Source organism: Schistocerca nitens, chromosome 7 (assembly GCF_023898315.1).
Source record: "Schistocerca nitens isolate TAMUIC-IGC-003100 chromosome 7, iqSchNite1.1, whole genome shotgun sequence".
Lineage (NCBI taxonomy): Eukaryota > Metazoa > Arthropoda > Insecta > Orthoptera > Acrididae > Schistocerca > Schistocerca nitens.
In genome coordinates, this window is record NC_064620.1 from 217,698,631 (window position 1) to 217,725,896 (window position 27,266).

The following is a 27,266-nucleotide window of genomic DNA, read 5'->3' on the forward strand; positions in this document are numbered from 1 at the left end:
ATTCTGTCAGAGACAGCAAAGGACTTGGAAGAGCAGTTGAACGGAATGGATGGTGTCTTGAAGGGAGGATATAAGATGAACATCAACAAAAGCAAAACGAGGATAATGGAATGTAGTCGAATTAAGTCGGGTGATGCAGAGGGAATTAAATTAGGAAATGAGACACTTAAAGTAGTAAAGGAGTTTTGCTATTTGGGGAGCAAAATAACTGATGATGGTCGAAGTAGAGAGGATATAAAATGTAGACTGGGAATGGCAAGGAAAGCGTTTCTGAAGAAGAGAAATTTGTTAACATCGAGTATAGATTTAAGTGTCAGGAAGTCTTTTCTGAAAGTATTTGTATGGAGTGTAGCCATGTATGGAAGTGAAACATGGACGATAAATAGTTTGGACAAGAAGAGAATAGAAGCTTTCGAAATGTGGTGCCACAGAAGAATGCTGAAGATTAGATGGGTAGATCACATAACTAATGAGGAGGTACTGAATCGGATTGGGGAGAAGAAGAGTTTGTGGCACAACTTGACCAGAAGAAGGGATCGGTTGGTAGGACATGTTCTGAGGCATCAGGGGATCACCAATTTAGTATTGGAGGGCAGCGTGGAGGGTAAAAATCGTAGGGGGAGACCAAGAGATGCATACACTAAGCAGATTCAGAAGGATGTAGGTTGCAGTAGGTACTGGGAGATGAAGAAGCTTGCACAGGATAGAGTAGCATGGAGAGCTGCATCAAACCAGTCTCAGGACTGAAGACCACAACAACAACAACATCTTCATGGTGTCACCTTTTTAATGGTCAGCAACATTTTATCACGTGTAAACTGATCAAATAAAGTTTCCACCATTCTCATGATTACATAGTATTTTTTTTAAATAGTAAATCTTTTTCTCGAAACTGTTTTGACTATGGGAAATCACTACATACAACCACCTGTGTAACTGAGCGTAAATTAAACCTTTAGTTTCAGTGCAACTTTGTACATGTACACTGTTCAACATGCCCAGAAGCATCATTTCAGTCTCAGATTCTGCATACATTGTCATGAAAGATTATCACCTTGGGAAGTTGCACACCAAATTGAAGTACACCATGGCAACATCATTTGAGCTTTCAACAATTAATGTGAGATACAAAAAATTGAATACCTGCTGCATAGTGGTCACTCACAGTCAAAAATACCAGCTCATTTCACCACCTACAAATTATGGCAAAAGAACAACATATTGACATTTTTGAGGCAAATGCACACAATTACCTCCAGACAATCAATATGATCTCTTGGCATCCATTCTGAACAACGGTACAAAGACCCCGATGTCCTGGTGCTATAGGAAAATGGGAATCCCTCTACATCTACAGTTATATTCCACAAACCACTGCAAGGTACATGGCAGAGGGTACATCCCATTGTACCAGTTATTAGGATTTATTCCTGTTCCATTCACATATGGAGTGTGGAAAGAAAGATGGTTTGAATGCCTCTGTGCAAGCAGTAATTATTCTATCTTATACTCTTGATCCCAAAGTAGCGATACATACCAGGTTGTAGTATATTCCTACAGTAATCATTTAAAGCCAGTTCTCGAAACTTTATTATTATACTTTCTCAAGATAGTTCATGTATATCTTCAAGAGTCTTCCAGTTCCGTCCCCTCAGTATCTCTGTGACACTCTCTCATAGATTAAACAAACCTGTGACCATTCAAGCTGCTCTTCTCCATATACGTTCAGTATCCCCTGTTAGTCCTATCTGGTACCAGTTCCACACACTTGAGCAATATTCTAGAACCAGTCACATGAGTGATTTGTAAGCTATTTCCTTTGTAGACTGATTGCAGCATTCAACCAACAAACCGAAGACTACGACCTGCTTTACCTGTGCCTGAACCGATGTGAGCATTCCATTTTCCGTCCCTATAATGTTTAACACCCAGATATTTGTATAAGTTGACCAATTGCAACAGTGACTCATTGACATCATGGCACAGAGATTGGCAAATTGCACTTCACAAAACAAAAAAAATGTATTTTTTTGTTTTGTGAAGTGCAATTTGCCAATCTCTGTGCCATGTTGAAATTTTATCAACATCTGACTGAATATTTATGCAGCCTCTCTCAGATAGTACTTCATTATAAATAACTGCATCATGTGCAAAAAGCCTGATTTTACTGTTAATATTGTCCTCAAGGTCATTAATGTACAATATGATCAGCAAGGGTCCCAACTCACTTTCTTGGGGCACACCCTAAGTTACTTCTTCATCTGGCGATGACTCTCCATCCAAGACAACATGTTGTGCCCTCCCTACCAAAAGTCCTGAATCCAGTCACAAATTTCACTTGATATCATATATGATCGTACTTTTGACATTAAGCATAGGTGGGGTATGGAGAGAAATGCTTTTCAGAAACTGAGAAATACTCAACCTACCTGGTGTCTTGATCCAAAGCTTTCAGTAAGTCATCTGAGAAAAGTGTGAGTTGGGTTTCACATGATCAATGTTCTCGATATCCATGTTGGATGGCATTGAAGAAGTTATTCTGTCCAAGATACCTCATTATGTTTGAGCTCAGAATTTGTTCTAAGATTCTACAATAAATTGATGTCAAGGATACTGGACAGTAGTTTGGAAAAAACTGTGCCCAGATATTGGAAAAAGGCATATGTCATACCTGTCTACAAGAAGGGTAGTAACCCTTCTTGTAGATGGGTATGACATATGCCTTTTTCCAATAACTGGGCACAGTTTTTTCTTCAAGGGATCTACAATAGATTATAAAGGGACTAACTCAGCTGCAAATTCAGTATAAATTCTGACAGGGATTCCATTGAGGCCTGCAGCTTTGTTCACCTTTGTTCACTTTTAACAATTTCAACTGTTTCTCAACACCACTAACACTAATAGTTATTTCATTCATCTTTTCAGTGGTTCAAGGATTAAATTGGGGCAATTTTCCTGGGTTTTCCTCACTTGGAATCAGGCCAGTGATATCAGGTTGTCTTCAGGGATGAGCATACAGTCTGTTCTATCATCTGTTGATCGTCATGAGGGCAGTCAAGTACCAACACATGTATCAGGCATGCATTTCTGTTTTTCAACTAAAAGGTGTAAGAATTCATCAGTATTGAATGTATTTTAAGGACAGTGTAGTATCATGGCAATACCTTCCAGCCCTTTGTACCGCCCTACAATTAACATTTCAGCAACAGTTTCACCTGTTAAGATGATCACATGGTGGGGGCAGTGTACTAGTTCATCAATACATTCCTCCAGGAGGCAGGACTCAAGTGAATGGAAAGACCTTTGGTATCTGCTGATGTGGACCCAATTGAGCAAGCTTGGGACCAGTTGAAACTTGTAATGTGTCATCTTAGGAACCCTCTTCACATACTGGATGACCTCAGGAGAGTCTGTGTTGAAGAGCAGGATACACTTGTGCAGCATTATCTTGAGATTGTGGGCAATATACCAAGGAGCATCTAAGAATGTTCCCATGCATGAGATGGGGCAACAAATAACTAGAGAAATTCTGAAATGAAGGATAAACATTAAAAGAAAATTAACCATGCCTGGACAGTCTAACTTGAGAGTACATCTCAGGTACATTCCATAGGATTTAAATCGGAAGATCCCAATGGCCCAATTTAAGTAAGGGCTGTCTTCACCTATGAGCAATTAAAATTAAATGTCATATGACATTGTTGGCTTGGAAATCTCACAGAGTGGATGTCATATGTGTAGTTGGGGAGTCTAGATGAGTGTAATGGATATTTGTGTTGTATTTGTGTCGTATGATAATAATGAGAGATGGTAGAGGGTGAAACTTGGCGCTGTCACATAGCCTACTCCTCTCAAATAGCTGTAAGGGGGCATCCAAGTTTAATATCAAACATCCCCAACTGTCAGACAGACCACTATCAACAGTGTCACATGTCCTCACTTCATAAGACACTGTGGAGAAGTAATTCTTCAGGCTTTCCCAGAGATATGTTGACATGTTGAATAACAGTGTCTTCTGCTAGTTGAAGACCCAATTATTCAACAATGTGGAGAAGTTTGGAAATTAATCCAGGACATCAGCACAAAGACTGGTGATCAGGAACTTTATGCCACCACCTCTCCTCCCCTTGCTGACCAAACACTAGCAGCAAAAATTTCATCCAACACCAGGATTCAAAACACCTTACCTCCAAGTCGAGCAGAACTGGACAAGCGTGCTTTAGCAACCTCAATCATGGAGGCAGGCATCTAAGAGAAATTCATCCATCGCAGCAGTCTAATTAGATGAACATTATTGTCCCTGATGGGGAAGTCTGAACAAATTGGGAAATTGAAAACATACATATAGTATTATACGAGGGCGGATCAAATACAAACGGGATTTTATTTTTTATTTAAATTCATTTATTGAAAAACTCAAAGCAATTATAATTTATTTTTCCACATAGTCTCCTGCTTTGAAAATGCATTTGTCCCAGCCTATGGGTAGCATTTTGATGCCCTCATCATAAAAAGAACTGGGTCATATCACCAGCCAGTTGCACACGAAGTCTTCCACACTCTTGTCGTCTTCAAATCGTCACCCTCCTAGAGCTTCTTTAAGTGGTCCAAATAAATGTAAATCGCAGGGCAATAAGTCCGGGCTGTAAGGAGGATGATCAAATGTAGTCCAGTGCATTTCCTGCAGCTTGGAGATAGATAGAGCTGCAGTATGGGGTTGCGCATTGTCGTGGAGGAGGATCTACTGGTCTCGTCTTTTGCAGCGATGTGCAACTCTTGCCTTGTTCAACAGTTCGCAGTTGTAAGCAGCATTGCTTGTGCATTGTTCATGTAAAAAGCCAATCAGCAAAATGCCTCGCTGCTCGAAAAAAATGGTCGAAAGAACCTTGCCAGCCGACAGTCGAGTCTTGGCTTTCACTGGTGCTGCCTCCCCTTTCCTCCGCCACTCCTTACTGGGTTGTTTGGATTCTGGAGTGTAGTGGTGAACCCATGTTTCATCGCAGGTGATGATCTGACTCAAACATGCATCACCTTCTTCCAAAAACCTTGCTATAAGCCTCTGACAGAGCTCCAAATGTTTCAACTTCAGATTGTCAGTCAGAAGTTTCAGGACCCATCTGGAACACACTTTATGGAACTGTAGGTCATTTGTGATGATTGCTTGACAGCTCCCATAACTGATTCTGACTTTTCGTGCAATTTCTGATATTCTCGCCCATCAATAGTCGTCAATAATGACTTTAACTACACGAATGTTTGCTGATTCTCAGCACGTTCTTGTTGTTCATTGAACTTTTTATGCCAGGCAATCACATGCGTCTTTGATAATGTTTTATCACTGAACTGTGCAGTCAATCTTTGGCAGATTTTCGCGACTGTAACTGATTTATAGGCAAGAAATTTGATAGTTATACATTGCGCAATGAAAGGGTGCACCTGTTGCTCAGACATTGAGAGCATTACTGACAAAACAGCAGGAAATATCTAACAGCATGCTCTCCTCACTTCTAACGGTCCCACCGAAGCATAGTAAAAGTGGAGGGCCAGACCTACCAACTGTTGTTGTTCAAGAACAAAAATCCCATTTATATTTGATCCTCCCTCATATTTTCAAGGTAGTGGTGCAATGATTAACAAAAGGTCTCATATTGTGGAGGAACAAGTTTCAGAGCACATTCTGGCCATATAGATACCATAGTGAATTGGGAACTTCACTGCAATATCACACAGCATGCAAATTACCAATGAGATCACTCCATGCTGGTCACCAAAATGTAGTGAATAAAGAATTCCAGAGCACTTGCCCTGAAAGGCAAAGGTCCTGAGTTCGAGTCTCGGTCCGGCACACAGTTTTAATCAGCCAGGAAGTTTCATATTAGCACACACTCTGCTGCAGAGAGAAAATTTCATTCTGGAAACATCCCCCAAGGTATGGCTAAGCCATGTCTCTGCAATATCATTTCTTTCAGGAATGCTAGTTCTGCAAGGTTCGCAGAAGAGCTTCTGTGAAGTCTGGAAGGTAGGAGACGAGGTACTGGCAGAATTGAAGCTGTGAAGGTGGGTCATGAGTTGTGCTTGGGTAGCTCAGTATCAGTAGAGCACTTGCCCATGAAAAAGGCAAAGGCCAGAAACAGAGAGAGAGAGAGAGAGAGAGAGAGAGAGAGAGAGAGAGAGGGAGAGAGAGGAGGGGGGGGGGGATAAATCCTCTCACCATACTTCATGAATGTTTGTCATATGGTAACGATGGCGGCAGGTTCTGGGATGGGATGGTGTGTCACTTCTTAGCTATGCAGCATGGGTCAGCTGCTCTGCTCAGTAACTCACAGCTGCGCAGCGAGGGCCCAGAATGATGTCTGCATTGACAGGTCACCATGTTTTGCAATAGACGAAGCAGCATTCTCATGGTGCCAGAAGGTGGATGTTGGCAGTGGATGGAAGAGCTCCATGTTGTGTCGAAGCAAGCTGGGATATTTTTACTTCCCCTCTTGTTTTCCCATCTGACTCATTCATTTTTTTTATTTTTGACTAATTTTCATTAACAGACATAAGTATAATCTGCATTTTCATAAAAGAGGAAGGTTGGCCCTCAGTTTTAAAGAATATAGCACCAGATCTAATTTTGTTCTTAGTTTTGTGTATGTAATTAATTTCCTTCTATTTGTGTTCTAATGAATTATGAGTTTAAAGTGGTAATACTGGAACAAATTATTTCTTCATTAATGGTCCTTGGTGTCAATGTGCTACATTATGATACTGGCTGAAAAATGGTGGGGTGGAATTTAAATACTGACTACTGTAAATGATGTAGCTGACAGGTGCCCAGTTGCGTTTCACAGTTCTTCACTGTTCACAACCTCCCCCCCCCCCCCCCCCCCATATACACAGTTAATATGGCCAGTTAACTAGTGGCAGATTTTGATAAGCCTCATTAATAAGTTGCTGGCAAACATCAGCATACTGCTACAATAGTTTACTGTTGATTATTTATGAGCAGTAAAAACCGAACCGCACAGTTCACAGTTCTTGCAGAATAATATGGTAAGTACTGAACAGACACTGTCATTGTTTTAACACATGGCCTATTTGTCTTAGAATTATTTCACAGTTAAGTTGATGCATTGTTGTTGACCTAACCAGCATGGATTTCTCACCTGAAAATCGGTCGTGGACTGACTGTTTCGGGACCAAAAATCAGCCTTTATATATCATAACAACAGTATGTATTGAAACTGTACATTGTTTGATGTTTAATTTAAAGAAATTACAATTAAAACATAACTCATTAAATTAACTGAATACCTCGAAAAATTGGTTCTTTATAACAGTTTCTTCTACCATGTGGATTAAGCCAAATTATTTGTTTAAATGATGAAATTAACAAATATAGTTATACAAACAATACTTTTGATAAAACTGGCAATTGCTTTGGAATTAATTAAGGGCTCAATTTGCTAATATGTTTTCGAATAGAACCAAATAAGTACTTAAAGACTGCTATTAGTTCTTCTACCAAATGTTTATAATTAGTACAGAATTTATATTTGTTTGTGGGTCAACAATAGAATTTAAGTCACAGATCAATTACTAATTTCACCCTATAATGAAAGATATTAACTAGGAATAGTCAAAATAAATCAGGAAATTAATTACAGACACTAAACTAAGCACAAACTTAGATCTGGCACTATATTCTTTAAAAATGAGGGCAATCTTTCTCTTTTATGAAAATGTAGATTATACTTACGTATGTTAATGGTAATTAGCCAAAAATAAAAATAAAATGAATTTAAGGAGTCAGATGGCAAAACAAGAGGGTAAGTAAAAATATCCCAGCTTGCTTCGTCACAATGTCTTCTTATTTCAGTGCTGTCTTACCAACTCTCTTTCACTCCTCATCCATCTCCCAGCTCAGTGACTCCTCAAACATTTTCCTCCTCTTGAAATTGCCACCGGAAAATTATGCAATGCCGCCCAATTACTGATCGCTGTTTCATGACTATACTTCCCAGTGCAGGGTGGAAACTCTCTATCTTGTGTGGATAGTTGTGAGACTCAGGAACTGCCATCTTCCTCTTGATTTCACTGTCAAGGCTGTTCCCAGCATTGGTCATACATTATTTTGATGTTTTTCTGCATTCCTAAGTGTTTGTGAGAGCAGCCACATAACACTTTTTTGTAACAGCTCTTCCTCTTCCTGCATGAGGCCTGACCAGTCTCATGTTTGTGCTTTGTCTCAGAATCTGCTGGCATTTGTGATTTTTAAGAACAACCTTACTGTCCAGGAAACTACTTAAAATAAAAACAGGCTGACAGGTTGAGGGCTGAGTTCTTTCACCGTTCTTTAGTTTCACCTGCCTGCCTGTGGGAATTCTTGGCACTTTGTGTATACTACTTCCCAGTGCCTACAGGGGGCTAGAATTTTTGACACATTCTTGCTTTCTAAAGCGGGTAAAAACGGCTGCTGTGAACCAGAAGATTCAGACACCTCCACAGGTGCATTCATGATGCTTTTGTGTCTGCAGGGGTTCATCGGTTTACAGCACGCTTCTCATTGCCAAACAGGCTCTTTGCATTGTGTCCATTCTTAAATAAGATGAGGGGATCTGCCCAACTACCCCTGCGAGTTTGCAGAATGACTCCAACATCTGCATCTCACGCCCTCACCACATGAGGTACGGCTTTCTCCTGGACCTCTGGCAACTGAGTAGACAAAGGTGGACCCCAGGAGAGGCATCACAATGTATATTTGTTTGGTTTCTGTAAATCTGTCCTTCCTTTGACAAGGACACAGCAGATTGCCTAACCAATCCTAGCTTGTGTTCCCCCTCTTATAACTTGACTGTCAGTGGTACATTGAACTCATATCTTCTATTCTTCCTTTAATACCTCATTTATACATCAATAGGCCTGTAAACAAGAACAAAGATGCAAGACTCCAAATGCTCTTGTATCACAATGCTTCCTCAAACTGGAACTCCTCCAAACACAAAAGTAGCTCTCCCCTTAATTCTCTTTACATCCAAATGATTCCACAATGAGCAAAATTTTGCAGGATAATGTAGAATTCATAATAGAAGAATGCAACCTCACGGTACATTGCTGTTGACTTGACAAGAAACAGATCCATTTCTTAACTGCCACGAATGAAACATACACTGCCAGACTGAAAAATTAGTAACCCTGAGGCAGCAGAAGACTTTCAGATAATTGTCTTGCAGCTACTGCTATATAGTTCTCTTGTTGTGTAGTTGTTACTCATTATTGACCTTGCGCTGACCTATGAAGAACATCCATGAAGTCTTGGAACTGTTGCCTAAACCTCGATGTAACACTTATGGCACAGTCTCTTGCTGAGATCTTGGCATGCTTCCAATTTGCTTGAAGGCATCCGTGAACTCTACCTTGCAAAACAGCATCTAACTGGCATCGTTGGATGATCATGATGTGAGCTTCACCAAATGACTGCACTCTGCCAACACTGGAAGGGCAGACACAACTGAGGCATTAGATCTCATATGTGATTCTTTTCATCCTCTTTGAATCACTTGCCTATTTGAAGTAAGGGAAAGTGTGAGAATAGTGTGCACTTAGGTGAAAATCATTATTTTAACACATATATATCAAGTAACCTAAAACGAACTTTATGTACAGTGTCTGTAGTTTCTCTGCTCTTACTATACCACATCAATTTAAATATAGAAAACAGTACACTAATGTTTAACTGCAATTATATCACAAATATGCAACTGTGCATGATTCTCTGGCCCTTCACCTTGCAAAGTAATGTGCTCAATGAAATAAAACAGCCTGTGTGAGTGGTGCAACTCAGTAATGAATAGTACTTAACTTGAGATCTGCTCTTTGTCCTGGAGATCTTGTCGAGAAGTGGATTCACATTTTAAGTTTATAAAGCATAAAGTGTAAAATAATTTCAGGATACATTGAATGATACTTGTCGTGGAAGTCAGAACAACAATGAGCCCCATCTCTCATAACTCGATAGCTTATATACCTTTCATGACAATTGGAGCATTGTTGATAGTGTTGATTTTATGAGTTATGCTTAAAAATCATCACATCTTGTTAATTTAACACACAGGTAGAAATATTACAATTGCTTTCATTTGATCAATACACACAATTCAGACTGAAAAAGAAGTTATCAAAGAAATTTACATCAAATATGGAACACAAACAATGCTTTTTACAGTTTTGTTAATTACACAATAAATAAATTAAGTACAGGATTCCTACCATATTTTAGGTGCTTGACTAAACAGACCTTCTTATCAGTGTTACCAGAAGTTCTGGCATTTACGCAGAAAATAGGTTTCACTCATTTGTTTATACTTTTCCGATTGACAATCACTCATAAAATTTCATAATAATTCCAAAAATTAGTGAATATCATTGCATATGTAGATCATACATAAGGTAAGTAAACTTTGTCCGAGTTATTTTGGCTAACAATTGAAAATGAACAACTAATAAAAACATGATTTTATGATCTGCTAATTATGACTGAATGTGCCAATTTCAGATGTTCCTACCAATTAACTGAGTTCCACAGACTTGATGCAGTGCTGTTTCAAGATTATATACATTACTTAACACTCGCACATACTTCTATTTACACTATAATTATACTGTTAATTGGAATCTAGGTGGTTACATGTCATGATTGAAATAACAGTTGTGGCATCAAACAATTCAATTTGCTGTCTAACCTAACTACATGAGTAGGACAAGGTGAAACAGGTCAAGTCCACACTAACTGTTTTCTTGGAGTTGATTCTGGATGTTACAGGCTCTCCCAACATCCTCTGTTTTTCTTCCATCATTTCTAATTGCAGTGATTTGTTTATGATTTCTTAGCATTTGAAAAGAAGAAAAAATATCTGACAATAGACAGGTTGGAAGAAATTAAAGTATCTGTTCAATTATAATCTGTTCTATAACTCATATCAAATAAATAAGTTACTGGGTCCTTGCTTGAAGCAGATAGGTTAATATCACATTTCTCTAATTAAGAACTTTCCACAATAACATCAGTTAATGTAGCCCACTGTTTATGTAAATTGGAAAACAGTGTACAAATATCACCATATTCTTTAATTTAGTTAAAACTGAGGAATCATATTCTCTTTCAGCACACTGTTAACTTAGTCTCCCAATACACAATAACACAAGCAGATTCTCTATATTAAACTGGGTATATTGGATTTAGAAAGCAAATGTATACAGTGATTCAATGAATTAGATGTGTTAATATCACATTCAGATAAAAATAAATCTGTTATAATAGTAGGCTTACCTTCTTACTTTCTGTCTGTTGAAAATAACAAGAAACTGCCCTGTTTTATTTGCTCTGCACTCGCACACTGCACAGTGCAAATGGTGCCTGTCTTCTCTTCCTGTTATTACTGTAAGAATCAGAAAAGGGCAGCAGTAGTCAGACATCATCATGGTTAGTGCAGATTTCAAATATTGAATGAATACGATTACTCACTGCGCACAATTACTCAACTCCCCTTTACTTCTTCCTGTGTCAGACACAAAAATTCTGCTCTGTGAGTAATTTGCAATGGTCTGTTGCAATAATTGCCCACCTTCTCACCTTTTAATTTTCACAAACAGGTACAGTTTCTGTTTCTTAGCTGATCTATGGTTGAACGTGTGTTGGTTTCTTATGTCACACAACATTAATATCTTTGTATTGCAGGGAGATATACCCACCAGATGCTGATGATGTCACCCATAGTCAGGAGCTGCTGACGAATGTTCCTGAAGTGGACAGCCTGTTCGTGATACTACAGGAGATAACAGGACGACAGGAAGTCAACAGCATAGCTTCATCCAAAGAGTATTCCATATCTGGTGCTCAGTAACTTTCCTTTGCTGGGAGACAAATGGTGGTAACACATCAGTTAATTGTATAAAGCCCCCTTAGATATTTTGTATTTATGTTAAAGTCTTAATGTAATCTAGGGTTATCCACTAATTTTACAACATATATGATGTTGTTCTAATGTAACATAATACATTATTGCTTGACTGAAGATGGCATCAGTGTCCAAGAGTAGCTTCCTTGCTGAAATTAAATATGGTTCAGGGTGGTCTCTCTGTTAAAACTGAAGTTAATTCCGGATTATTGGTATTGATACTTTTTGGTGTTAGCGCACTCTTCCAAATAACATTTTCATTTAACACAGAGACATTTTTATCTCCACTAGGTCATAATGATCAAAGTGTAAATGCACAGTATCTTATTGTTCTAAGAGCTTACAAGCAGAGACTGCCCTGAAGTGATCAACTGAGCTGGTGGAATACCTGTAATGAATGCCTTTGGTGTGAATTTTATGGTGTGAATAAATTACAATTCCTTCTAGAAACATCCAGAACATTCTGTAAGCCAAATTAACTACAAGGTCATTTCCACTTTTGAGAATAAAAACAGATTTGAATAAAGTTATATTTTTTGTGAAACAAAAAATTTTATTTTAGAGATATGGTAAAAACAAAAGATGTTTTTTGTGATTATGAAAATAAATTAACTATTTTCCCAAAATATACCAAGTCACAAGCTTCACATAATTAATCAAATGGTATGGGATCTGTTATGAATGATGTTACATCAATTTTATGACACAGAAATAAAAACTAGATTGTATTTTGTACTTTTTTGTGACATTTATAGGAAGATCAATTTTCATAGGCTAATTGTTATGTGTTGGACCAACTCTGAATAGTACAGAAACTTGTCAGAGTGCTAATGCACCATGTAATTGTGGAACAACATGAATGACAACAGCTGAAAAATAAAGAGGTATTGGAAGGTTCCATAATCTGAAGAAGTTACTTTAAAAATTGGTTTGTAATAACTAGAAGATCTTGTGTCATTTGGATAGTCTGTACTGTGGGACCATAATGAAAGTTCCACTCTTGGCCCTCAGTAACTACTAAGTGTAGTTTGTGCATTATTTTGGCCCCATGCTCCATGAATCACTATTTTCTAAAACCATACGTGTCTCAACTCAAGATGTGAAGAAGAGATGAATCCTTAACTTTTCTTGGTGTTTCAGATATTATGTATTATGGAAATAATAATTATATGCTAAGGGTACAGATACATTGGTTAATATTTCAGATGTTTCACAAAACACCTGTACCCTTAGCAGTTAGTATAACTGAGTAATCTTTCGTAATTGGCAGTCAGCAAAGTTTAAGCAGCATTATTATCATTAGTTGAGGTGATTCTGGGTTTGTTGGGGTTGGATTTTTATGTCTCAGGTGCTCCTGGGGTGTCATACAGTGATGTAAGACACCTTTTAAATGAGTTTTAGTCATCACAAGTAGATGCTCAGGGTCTGCAGCACTGTGCATTGCACAGTGGAACTGCTCCCTGGTGAAGATCCTGGATTTTTGTCAATATAAATCTAAAATGTAGAGCAAAGAAAAGAGAAGTATCTAATGAGAGAAATCTTTCAGACGAGGTGTTCTTGTGAAACAACTAAGTTGTAAATTGAGTTTGAGTTGTTCTCTGGTCAATAAACCAGATTGTATACAGAGTACGTAGCCTGTTCTTATTCATAGTAGAAGTAGCTTTACAGGAAGAACAGCTGAAAGATGTGGAGGTTATGTCTGGTATACAGCAAAAGTATACTTCAAGATGGCAGAAGCCCTCACAGCACATACACACACGATCGTTAGCATCTACTTTTCATGTACTTCCATTTGAACTCTGATTTCTACCTGTCAGCTGTAGAGTTTTGTCCATTAACTGTTGCAATTTATAACTGGTTTTCCACTTATCATTTGTAAATATTTGTTTTGTTATAATATTGTAGGTGTTTAATTCATGACATACACATTTATTTACAATTGAGTTATATATCTGACATCACATTAATGAAACCTAAAGTACTCATTTTGTAAACAGAACAAAATTTTATAGTTTATTAGACTTTTAATGTAATTCATTGTAGCTATTTCACTAACTAAATTACAAACTTGTCACATAAAATGATTTCATCCACATTGTCTGCATCCCAGTAAATAAATGTGCTGCACTTTTTTAAAAAAAAGTTAGTTACGAGTCTGCAGTGGGGCACCGAGTCAAACGCTTTCCGGAAGTCAAGGAATATGGCATCCATCTGATACCCTTCATCCATGGTTCGCAAGATATCATGTGAAAAAAGGGCGAGTTGCGTTTCGCAGGAGCGATGCTTTCTAAAGCCGTGCTGATGCATGGACAGCAACTTCTCTGTCTCAAGGAAATTCATTATATTCAAACTGAGAATATGTTCGAGAATCCTGCAACAAACTGATGTTAAAGATATTGGTCTGTAATTTTGAGGATCCACCCTTCTACCCTTCTTATATACAGGCATCACCTGGGCTTTTTTCCAGTCGCTCGGGACTTTACGTTGGGCAAGAGATACGCGATAAATGCAAGCTAAGTAGGGAGCCAATGCAGTAGAGTACTCTCTGTAAAACCAAATTGGAATCCCATCAGGACCTGGCGATTTATTTATTTTCAACCCATTCAGCTGCTTCACAACCCCAGGGATGTCTATCACTATGTCCTCCATAAGGAAATCTGTACGAGACTCAAACAGCGGTGTGTTTGTACAATCCTCCTGCGTGAAAGATTTCTCAAATGCTAAATTTAAAATTTCAGCTTTCGTTTTGTTGTCTTCCGTTGCCAGGCCAGACCGATCAGTGAGTGACTGGATGGAAGCCTTCGACCCGTTTACTGATTTTACGTAAGACCAGAATTTCCTTGGGTTTTCAGCAAGATTTTTTGCTAAGGTATGACGGTGGTAGTGGTTGAATGCTTCACGCATTGCTCTTTTTACAGCAGCACGAATCTCTACAAACTTTTGCCTGTCCTCATTCTCCTGATCTTTCTTGTACCGTGAGTGCAACTGCCTTTGCTTCCTGAGCATTCTCCATCCCCACCACCCTCCCCCTACCACCACCACCGTTCATATGTCTATGTCTTTTATGGCAGGTACTACTTTTCCTAAATGTCTGAAGGTAGGTGAAATATTCCACTCTCTAAGAAAGGGGAGAAAAGTAACAGAGAACATTATATATCTACATTGTCTGATTTTCTTGTAAGGTCCCAAATCTGCTCTGATGCTTGGCATGTTTGTAGGAAGTATAAATCCATGATGAGTGCTATATAGGTGGTCATATATTCCAGCGTAAATGCTCTTGACAAAAAAGCTGTCGAGTTCCTCCTACATTTATCATATGAATTTGATGTCACAAAACACAAAATATTGCAGACATTGCAGGCTGGTGACCTGTGGAAAAGTCGCAAGTGAAAAATGCACCAATCAATAAACAACTACAGGAGATGTGACAAGAAAGTGATAAAAGGTATTCAGTGTAGCAACTGTCACAGTTGGCTCCTAGATAAATGTTACAAAGTAGGCATAAAATTTATAACTGATTATTGTATCTCGTGTGTGCAAGTGATACCTATGAAAGCAAATTTAGAGACATATCAAAGAAAAGGACTAAATAATCAGAGTACTTCAAAGTGATATATTTTTTCTAAATGAAACACATACTGCTCTGAAGGGTAAGTGCACATTCTTGGGAAAGAAAGTATAAATCTCTCCATCACTAGAAGACCATAATAAAAAAAAATTGTCTAAGCAAAACAGATAGTTGTAATCACTAGGAAACTACAAAAGCTTCATGCAGTAATGTTGATGCCCTTCAAGACATGTATAATGATGACTTTCCAAAGGCACACACAGCTAAATGCACAATAATATCTTTTCAGCATAACAGTGGGAAAATGGCTACAGAAGAAGAAGGTGAAATTATTTGGTGACAGTTAAGCATGTGACATATCTAAAGTGGACTTGTCAAAGACCTCCCTCCTTCTCCTGCTCCCTTCAACACTTCTTTGTCACCAATCACTCCAACTAAAGACAACCTAATCCCAACATTAAACTCTGCCTCTCCCAATTCAAACCACCATCCAACTGTGATTCTTCTCCCCTCCTCTCCCTACTATCCACCCTTGGTCACATTCCAGGAATTCCTTGCCTTCAACTTGGCCTCACTATCCTTCCCCAGGTGCCTTCCTAAGAACACCAACCTTTCAGCAGCAGAAAGGACAGCCATACACAGCCTCAAAACAGATCCTGATGTAATCATCCTACCTGCAGACAAAGCCTCCACCACTGTTGCTATGAATCGCAGTGACTACCTGGTGGAAAGCTTCTGACAGGAAATCCAGGTTCAAGTCCCAGTCTTTCACAGATTTTAACTGTTGTCATTCCCTTAGATGGAAGATGGTTGTTTGTATTCAGACTGCAAATACATTTCGTCTAGCCCCTTAAGGAGTTATGTCAAGAAGGATGTAAATTTCTTTGGGGGCCTTCCCGGGAAGCATTTCTTTGACATTGAAGCAAGCAATGGAGTCACTCTTATTATTAGCAATATTGGACTTCATTGTGAAATTCTTTCTTCTGATGATACATCAGCCCTAGGGATACGAGTGGTTTTCTTGTAGGAACAATGAGGGGTAAAAAGGCAGTTGCCTCAAGTGGATATTATATTGAACATTGAAAGTTCATCCCGGAAACCAAGCACTCATCTGGGTGTTAGCTAGGCTATGGAAAACCAATTACATTGCCAGGTGGGAAACGAAAATTTTGATCTTTAAATCTGAGGTCCGAAAATGTGGTCAGAGATGAGCTGAGTCACGTATTTGAGAGGTATAAGAATAACCAAGAAGACAATTAGCTGGTGGAAGATTGTAGTTCGGGTCCAATAGTGACTTTGAATCTGACTCATGTTCCTAGCTTATTTCATGACATCAAGGAATTCCAGGATCAAGAGGAATGCATTTGTGAAATTAAGGGGACACTTCAAAAAGGCGAAACTATAAAAACATATCTGTTGAGAGAGAAGGTTGTATGCTGTAAGTCATGTGGAAGTGGCATCCAAGGAACTAGTTCCATTGCTGTTCTGGTAACTCCATGAATCTCCTGTGGGAGGACATTTAAGAGTGTATAAGATATATAGGTAAGAAGACAGCAGTTCATATGGCCAGGGATGGATAATGACATTCATAAAAGAGTAGCTCATTGTGAGGCATATGCTGTCAATAAACTAGACCAGAATAGTAGGATAGGACATTTAGCATCCAAGCCAGTAGAAGGGCCTTTCAGAGAATGTATATCAATTTTGTGCACCTGTTGCCTTGAGTGAAGGAAGGGCACAGGTTTATTTTGGCTTGTGCTGATGCATTTAAGTGATGTGTTGGATTATTATCCAGCGGCGTGGTGACAGCTCAAGTAGTGATCCAGTTGCAAGGCATCTGTGGTACCTTTAGGCCTCTGCAGTCTATAGCAACTGATAATGTGACCTCATTTAATACACAAAGTTCAAAGCAATTTTGCATGGGCATGGGGGCCATCACATAGGAACAACACCTTACTATCCTGCTCCATCTTATGTGGAGTGTTGGCCCTGGTAGCCTATCACAGTAGAAACCAAAGTGGATGGGATCACTCACTCCCGTAGCTAACAGTGGTGTTTAACACTGCATGTCATGAAAGTCATCAGGACACACCCCCAAGTTTGCTCCTGGGCTGCTGTATAGCAAATCTACTGCATAATTTATGGTCTACTGATGACCTCTTGCATGGAAAGAAAGAGGGTGGGTGCACAATGGGGACTGGCTGAAAAAAATTATTCAATAGGCTCCTAAGAGGGAAGTCATGTGCTATAATATGGAGTGCCAGCTGAACACTTGCCAAGTTGGTGACAAGGGCTTTATTAGGAATTTTCTGGGTGTCAGCATGGACTTGGAGAAGATGACTAAGAAGTTATTGCCCAGATTTAAAGGTCTGCTATATATTAAAAGGTTTCTTAACCCCATTGTTGTTTAGTTAAGTGAGCTACTTATGGATAAGTAAACCAGGGCTCGCCTCTCTCAGATTAAGACTTTTGCACCAGCCCAGCACATAAGCAAGGGTAACATATTTAATCAGTTTGTAAGAGTGCAATTGCGTTCATTACATTAAATGGCAGTGGGCACCAACTTGCAGAAGTGTATCAAGTGACTGGATGTTGACCAAAACTATTTTTCCCAGTCACAGCTTTTCAGTGGCTGTTTTGTAATGAAACAAAAATAAAATTAGCTTTAGCTGCTCAATAATAAGAGATTTACAGCCAAGCCCAGTAATCTGTGTTATCTACAAATTACTTTTAGTACAAACAGGTATCAATGCTCATTTATCAAATCCAGCAACATAATATAATATAATTGGATGATTAAAAACTCTATTCACCAAGCAGTGACAGAAGAACACACATATAAAGGTATTTAAATTTGCAAGCTTTTGGGGCCAGTGGCTCCTTCTTCTGGCAGAAGGGTTGAGGGGGAAGGCAGAGGGGTGAAGGAAAAGGACTGGTGAGATTTAGGAAATTGGGAGAGTCCAGAAAAGTCACCCCGAGTTGGGTCACACGAGATGGGAAGGAAAGGCAGAAAAGAAAATCTTTCCTTCTCATCCCATCCTGAAGTCTTCCCTGACCTGGGGTTCTGAGTGAATTTTCTAAAATCTTCCAATTTCCTAAACCTCGCCACTCCTTACCTCTCTTCCTTCTCCTTCAGCTCACCTGCTAAAAACAGCCAGTGGCTCAAAAAGCTTGCAAATTTAAATACCTTTATCTGTGTGTTCTCCTGCCACCACTTGGTGAGTAGATTTTTCTATATATCCAATTATAGTTTATTTTCAAAAATTGATTATTTTTGTTGATATATAAGACCAACAACATGATTTGTGTTAATCCTATTTGCTTAATAAATGCATTGGAGGAAAATTGTGTATGTAGAATTGATTTAGCTGCAGAATATTTGTGTATTGTTATGGTTAATGAAATATTTCTTGTGAAATCAATATTAAAAAAATAAAAAAGTCTAGAAAAAGAAGTTGTCAGTTTTCTTTCCAAATTGTCTTTTTAATTATTATTTTTATTTTCTGATTTAGCGTGCACAATGCAACCAGTTTGTTTCTACAATTTACAACTTGTTTTGATCATTACAAATAATTACTGTTTTTGTATTTTCTACTTATGGGCTGCATTGTTTTGGTGTTAGGTATGAAAATTTGCAGTGACAATATACATAAATAGTGTGTCAGTGAGTTCTGTGATACTGCATTGGCAACAAAGCTGTCATACAGTTTGGCAGCAAATGACCACACTACACAAACTGATTTAAGAGGTCTGCTGTAATTTTGCTTGTTTGGGACACACAAATAAAAGTCTTCTCCACAAGAACAAACAGCAGTCTCCATGGTATACTGCTTGTCCAGATGTTTGCAAAGTCTAACACGGAACAATTCGAAGGCACTTACATACAGAGTGTAGATGGGATTTTGAGGACTGAGGAACTATTAGGCAAATTACTACATGTTTGTTGCCTTTGTTTCTTGCTGCTGCTTCTATTATCATTGCCAGTCTTCTACTTTGCCTCTAAGTAATGCACATCTGTAATCCATACTTGGTATTTTAGAGCAAGTTGTCACCCTTAGCGGGGCAGCTTCTTTCAGTAGGTAGCTAACAATTGCTTTATCAATAATCCAACTATTTGATTTCACCGAACTGAAGATTATCATCTTTCTTTATCAATAGTGGCACTCCCTTGATTCTCTGTGCAATTGGATTGTCAATCCTTCCGGCAACTTGTTTCAGAATGTTTAGAGGAGGTACCAAGTAGTGAGTATGACTACTGAAACATAAATGTAGTGCAGTTGTGATTGTAACCTCTGTTATTAATTTGAATAAGCTAATTTTCTACAAGATTGGAATGCAGAATACACTTCCAAGAGTCAGCATTTTGGATCCATCAGTGTAGATGTGGATTGCTCCCATAACCCTGTTTAGAAGACTATGCTAAAATTTTGTTATTTTTGCGTGCACCATGATAATGCTAGTTATTAATTTCATGTGGAATAATATTAAATGGTATGGTGTGTCAAAACAGTTTAATGAAGGTAGCTTTTTGGTATTCCTGGAAAACACGGAATATATAAGTATGTCTGTACTAATAGAGAAGAGTCCCAATAACTGATAAGCAAACAGACAAAAAATTTTATGGTTAAAACTGAAGTAATCCCATTCTGCAACGTGACATTTGTGATCTCAGCGCCTGTTTCACCACACACACACACACACACACACACACACACACACACACACACCATTTGGATTCTTACCCCAGACACTGTTTTCTTAGAACTCTGCAGGTGGGAAATAGCACTACAACATGTCCTTGGTTCTCACCACCAACCTGGCCTTAATTTACATTAATTTCTACCGTCTTGGCATTTCTTCACTGTAACTACTCTTTGCTTCACTCCATTTTAGTTGTCTACATCTTTCACTGTCTTTCCAGTCCATTTTTCACAGCCCCTCTCCCACCTGTGTTACGTACAATGCACTTAGCTTTACACTCTCACTGACTCATGCATGATGCTTAAGCAGTAATCTCTGTCTGCATATTACCTGTCTTCCACCTTTAAGCTCTCAGGTTATCAAATCTCGTCTGATGCAGTCCCCAACAATCAGTCTTTCCTTCTCATCCTGTATGATAAGCCTCCCCTGGCCCACGGTCCTGGGTGACTTTCCCGAAATCTAACCATTTTCCTAGACCTCTCCATTCCTTTTCCTTCACCCCTCTTACTTCCCCTTCAACCCTTCTGCCTGAAAATTAGCCACTGGCTTCAAAAGCTTGCCAATTACAAGTGTCTTTTTTGTGTGTGTTCTGCCGCAGCTTCATGAGTAGATTTTTTTATCTATCCAATTAAATAATTTAAACAATATATTAAAATGAAAGTAGTACAAATGAATAATGAAGTCATAAAACAGAATCATTCTATGATTTTTATCATACTTGAAGAAAGGAATGGTTGAGCGGGAAAAGAAATTAGAGTAAAAACTGACTTGAAGCACTTTTGGTATGCTACATAGGGTTTTCAAGACCAAACTTTATGAGTGTCTGAAAAGAAAAGTTTGCAGCTATGAATGTGTATTACCAGGTTTTGATTTATCACAATAAGACAAGACCTTTTCAATAAGAAAACTGTTCAAAAACTGATAGACGATCAGTGTGCAGTGGAGAGATCCATGTCAGCAATTCGACTAAGCAAGTCACCTTACAGTGATTGGTGGAAGATACCTCTGCTATCAGTATCATTTTCCATCTTCCCTGTTCCAGCTGCGAATGGCCCATGGGATGAAAGACTGTCAATAAACTTCCACGTGCACTCTAATGACTTTAATTTTCGTGTAGTTAATTCATGATATATATGTGGGAGGAAATAACATATTGCCCAACTCTCCTTCAAAAGTACATTCTCAGAATTTCAAGACTTCTCCATGTTACACAACACCTCTGTTGTACCATATGCTGCTTAAGTTTGTTCAGCATCTCCATTATGGTCTTGCTTTCCGATGGCAAAATGAGCCACTTTTTGTTGGATCTTCGCTATCTTTTCTGTTAATCCTGCTTGCTAATATTCCACTACTGATGAACAATACTCATGAAACAGTCAAACAAGTGTTTTGTAAGACATTTCTTTTGTGGATGAATTACATGTCTTTAGGCTTCTTCCAATATATCTTAGCCTGGCATCTGCTTTTTCCACTCTTAGTTTTATGTGGTCAATCATCTGTGGGTTACTGCGGATGGTTACACAAAAGTAATTATTGGCTGTTATTCATTCCAGTGATGTTTCACCAATAGCATAATTGAACAGCAATGGATTTATTGTTGTTTTTATGTGCAATGTGTTACATTTATTTACATTCAGTATCAACTCAGTCCCTGCAACAATTATCAATTCTTTGTCAGCCCTCTGAACTACACTCATGCTCATAAATTAAGGATAATGCTGATACTTGGTGAAACAACACTCTGGTGGATGGTCTGCAGGTTTCAATCACCTCGGGGTATGACCATGCAGTGCATTTGACCTGCGGTCATTGCACGGTGGCGCTGGCAGCAGTCCCACATACGCAGAGGTGTGTAGGTGCATGTTGGAGTATGGTGCCATGTGTAAGTGTGCAGATGTTTTCAGACATGCTGATGGTGACTGTGTGTTGAAAAGGGCTCAAAGAACACATATTGATGACACTATGAGGGGTAGAATATTAGGGCGACTGGAGGCTGGTCAAACACAGCAGGTCATAGCACGGGCCCTCTGTATGCCACAAAGTGTGATCTCAGGGTTATGGCAATGATTCCAGCAGACAGGAACTGTGTCCTGGTGCTACGGTATGGGATGTCCACAGTGTACAACACCACAAGAAGACCGATATCTCACCATCAGTGCCCGCAGACTGCCACGGAGTACTGCAGGTAGCCTTGCTCGGGACCTTACCGCAGCCACTGGAACAGTTGTCTCCAGACACACAGTCTACAGACGACTGAACAGACACGGTTTATTTGCCCAGAGACATGCAAGGTGCATTCCACTGACCCCTGGTCACAGGAGAGCCCATAGAGCCTGGTGCCAAGAACACAGTACATGGTCATTGGAACAGTGATCCTAGGTTATGTTCACGGATGAGTCCAGGTATAGTCTGAACAGTGATTCTCGCCGGGTTTTCATCTGGCGTGAACCAGGAACCAGATACCAACCCCTTAATGTCCTTGAAAGTGACCTGTATGGAGGTTGTAGTTTGATGGTGTGGGGTGGGATTATGATTGGTGCATGTACACTCCTGCATGTCTTTGACAGAGGAACTTTAACAGGTCAGGTGTATCGGGACGTCATTTTGCACCAGTATGTCCACCTTTTCAGGGGTGCAGTGGGTCCCACCTTCCTCCTAATGGATGATAATGAATGGCCCCACCGAGCTGCCATCATGAAAGAGTACCTTCCATCAGGCTTTTTCCGTACCAGAACAGCCAAACGGGCAGCTACCATTCTTGGATGTTCTGGTACGGAAAAAGCCTGATGGAACACTGGGACACAGCATCTACCGGAAAACAACCCACACGGATCTGTACCTTCACGCCTCCAGCTGTCATCACCCATCACAAAGGGAAGGAGTACTAAATACATTGGTTCACAGAGCTCGTGTGATCTCCAACGGATAAAGCTTAAAACTGGAACTAGACCACCTCAAGGATGTGTTCCAGAAGAACGGCTATAGTGACCGCCAAATTTGACGCGCCTTCAAGCAGAAGACCACACCACAGCCGACACCTGATGATGATCCACTGAAAGCGACAGCCTACATACCATATGCGGGCAACGTATCTGGAAGAATAGGCAGGATTCTAGGATGTCATAACATCAAATACTTCTACCGCCCGCCGACAAAGATCAAGTCCCTTGTAGGGACTGTGAAGGACGATTTAGGACTCAAGAAATCTGGAGTTTATTTCATACCATGCAAGTGTGGGAAAGCATATGTGGGGCAAACCATTCGCACGATCGAGGAAAGGTGTACTGAACACAAACGGCACACTGATCTCCAACAGCCTACAAAATCTGCAATCACAGAACATTGCCTCAAGACAAATCATCATATGAAATACGAGAACACAGAAGTCCTGCACAACACATCCTGCTTTTGGGACTGTGTATACAAGGAAACAATTGAAATCCAGCTGCACGAGAACCTTATAAACAAGGACAACGGATTTCAACTCAGCCAAGTGCGGAATCCAGCAATAAAATTTCTGCAGGAGCAGCGGAAACAGGGCACCACACCCGCCGAAGGTGGCATGCGTACTGACGCCAGTCAGTCAGTCATCTCGTCAGCGCAAGCTACCCACCACCGCGGCCTGCACAACCCTCGGTCCATACGTGGAGTCAGTGGACAGGAGAGGCGACAGGTATATATACCACACCACCCGCCGGCCTAGGATGTCAGTCAACAGGAGTAACCTGATGATGATGGCACATTACGCCGTCGAAAATTTGTTCTACAATGAGCAGTCAACCCGGCTACATGCCCGAGAGACCTTCAAGCATCTCATTCGCCAGGAAAATCTACAAACACACAATAATGCCCTCCTCAGTGGTAAATGATTCAAAAAGTTCACATCTGTTACTAAGTCTAGGGCATGAGCTGGGTCTCTAACTTTCTACTTGAAGTACTTTTCAGATAACACATTTGAAACAGCCTTTTAGGAATCTATGGCTCTGGCAACAGTTTTTATCACATGAATCTCCTATTTATAGCCGGTAAATTGAAGTTCCCCCTTTACAATGACAAGTTCGGGAAACACAATATTCTTCAAGTTTTTTCTGAAATTCTCTGACATTACATCTCCTGAGAGAGGCAGTGCATAAATACATCAAATTATCATGTTTGATCCACATTTGAGGCTGCCTACCTTTCTGCGGATTATTTCATATTCACATTCTGTTATCATCTCATGCTGCCGGAAAAAATTACACCCTTTTAGAAGTTTCCAATTCACACAATCTTTATTGTTGCAGCAATTCATATGGAATATATGAAATGGTTACATCTACAGGTCAATAGCACAAGTGGTTCTGAGGTACCAGGGACTATGCTGAAACACCCACATTCGTATATGGTGTAGCCCCCATGGGCAGCAATGCAGGTACTGTCTCTGGCATCCAGTCAATAGCACAGATGGCAAATACTGTCCTAGATACATTATGACATGCCTGTTCAAGCAGTTCTGTAGCAGTTGCTGGTTGACGAGTTGCATGAGTCACTTCTCGTCTCGTCATATCGCACATGTGCTCAATACGTGATTATGCTGACCAAGGAAGTTGCTACACATCTTGCAGAGCACAAGTTTCATGGGCAGTGTGTGGGTGAGCATTATCCTGTTGAAACAACACAGGCCCTTCCTGTTGCAAGAATGGCAAAAGAGCAGGTTCTAATAACACTCTGCATGTACCAAGCACTTTGTAGGGTCCCCTCTAGAAACACCAAAGGTGAACAAGAGTTTTAGCTTATCCCCAGACCATAAGGCCTGGGGTAAGGCCAGTGTCTCTTGAAAGAATGCACTCTATGCAACAGCGCTCATCAGGTCAATGTTGTACACACAAATGACCATCACTTCCATGGAGGGAGAATCTGCTTTCACAGTTAAAGACCATGGGACATCATTCCATCTTACAAGTGTATCTCTGATGGCACCAGTCTAGTGGTGATGCTGAGGTCTGAGTGGAAGACGAGCAAGAAGTGCGCATGCCCCTAGTCACACTTCTAATAACCAGTTCACAACAGTTCGTGTTGACATGTCTGGACTCACAATCCCTCTTATCTGTGCAGTGTTAGCTGTAAGATCTGCCATTGCTGCCCTTATTATATGACACCCCCGGCAGGTGTCTGTGCTGCATGGATATCCAGAACCTTGTCTACAGGTGTGAGAGATGATCATGTGACCATTGATCCCAACATCATTGCACAGCTGATGCAGCGCATCCAGCATGTGTGGCTATTCTCCAAAAGGACCATCCCACCACTCGGAAAGTCACAATTTGACCCTTTTCAGACTCACTCAGTTAGCTGCAGGAAGCACGAGTGTGTCACCGAGGTATGGTTGCCTGCTTGCTTCATAAGTCTGCACTACACCAAGTCTTTTGGCTGTGACAATTCCCTATTAAAGGGTAGACACAGATGGTGCTCTGGTAGTTATGGAGCTATGCTATCTGTAGGCAGAAAACATTGAAACCATTATCAGTACATCCGATGGTATATGCCATCATCGGACAAAAATCGGTGTTGCCTTTCCAGATGTTCTAATTTACTTTTTTTCCCAACAGTGTATTAATCCAGTTCTTTATGACAATAAATATATTGCCATCATTGGCATTTAGCCTAACCTTGCAGTTATATTCCAGTTTGAATTTAGTTAGTTACGCATTTCTGGTTTCACCAGCTTTCTGTTGCTGATACTATGTGAACTTTATTACATTTAATAAACAATTCTAATTCTGAAACAATGGTAGTCCAGGATGGAATAACAATTATATTATGACAAGGATATAATGTTACTTACCATATAGGGAATACATTGAGCGACTGACAGGCACAACGAAAAGACTGCTATACATTTAAGCTTTTGATCAAAAGGCCTTCTTCCAAAAAAGAAAACACAAATATATTTACATAAGCACAGCTCACACACACACACTTGATCACTGTCTCCAGCCACTGTGGCTGGACTGTGGACTGTAGCTGCACCTGAGAGGAGCAACAATATCGTGTGAGTGGTAGGGATACGGAGGAGACACTGGGCAGGGAGGAGAATGGATACCAGGGTAGGTATGATGGAAGGTGTAGCGCTGTTTGTGGGAGTATGCACAGATGTCCTGGGAACTGGGTAGGCTGCTAAGTGTGGTTGGAAGGCATGGGGAAAGGTGGAAGGGGGGGGGGGGGGGGACAGAAAAGGAGAGAAGGGGAAAAAAGACTAGTGGATCTGTGGGCAGAATAGAAGGCTGTGTAGTGCTGGAGCAGAAGCAGCACAGTAGAGGACAGGGACTGGTGAAGGCTGAAGCCAAGGGGCTACAGAACATAGGATTTAATGCAGGCAGAGTTCCCATCTGTGCAATTCAGAAAAACTGGTGTTGGTAGGAATTATCCAGATGGCGCAGACTGTGAAGCAGTCAATGAACTGAAGCATACACTGTTGGGCAGCGTGTTCAGTAAGTGGGTGGTCGAGCTATCTCTTGGCCACTGTCTGTCAATGGTTGTCGTGCCCATATAAAAATCGGCACAGATTTAATTGCTACTATCAACTTTGAACCTTGCCTCACCATCATTCTACGGCCCATCAATATGGAAAGCAACCTTACAACTGCAGAAGGAACTGCAATTCACCAATCAAAACTGATGCTGACCTTTCAATCATACCTGCTGACAAAGGCTCCACCACTGTTGTTTTGAAATGCAGGTATTATCTGATGATAGACTCCACCAGCTGTCACATTTGTCCATCTACAAACACTGCTACACAGTGACATCATTCCAGAAATCCAACAGGATCTCCAGTTCCTCCTCAAATAGGTAGGCCCTTCCCAGAACCTCTCCTCTAAGTCTATCTTTCTCCTCACTCCAATCATTCCCCACACTCCTACCTGCTACCTACTTCCTGAAGTCAAACCAGGATGCCCCTCGATGGCCCGTTACTGCACCCCCACTGAGAGAAACTCTGCTCTTGTAGATCAACACCCATAATCTAACCTTATATAAAATGAGCCAATCATTTCCTCAACCATCTCTCCACAGTT

General features: G+C 40.0%; 1 protein-coding gene across 5 annotated transcripts in view; it reads left to right on the top strand.

The window, feature by feature from the left end:
- LOC126195432 (uncharacterized) overlaps positions 1-27,266 on the top strand; it is a 455,740-nt gene that overhangs the window by 385,614 nt on the left and 42,860 nt on the right. For 3 of the 5 annotated variants that reach the window (XM_049934050.1, XM_049934045.1, XM_049934048.1), the window contains one exon: positions 11,723-12,492. The exons of 1 other annotated variant lie outside the window; for it this stretch is intronic. In XM_049934050.1, coding sequence (XP_049790007.1) covers positions 11,723-11,888 — 166 coding nt within the window. In that variant the 3' untranslated portion in view covers positions 11,889-12,492. Of the gene's footprint in view, positions 1-11,722; positions 12,493-27,266 lie in introns of those variants that run through there. One more of the 5 variants, XM_049934046.1, reaches the window with a different exon arrangement.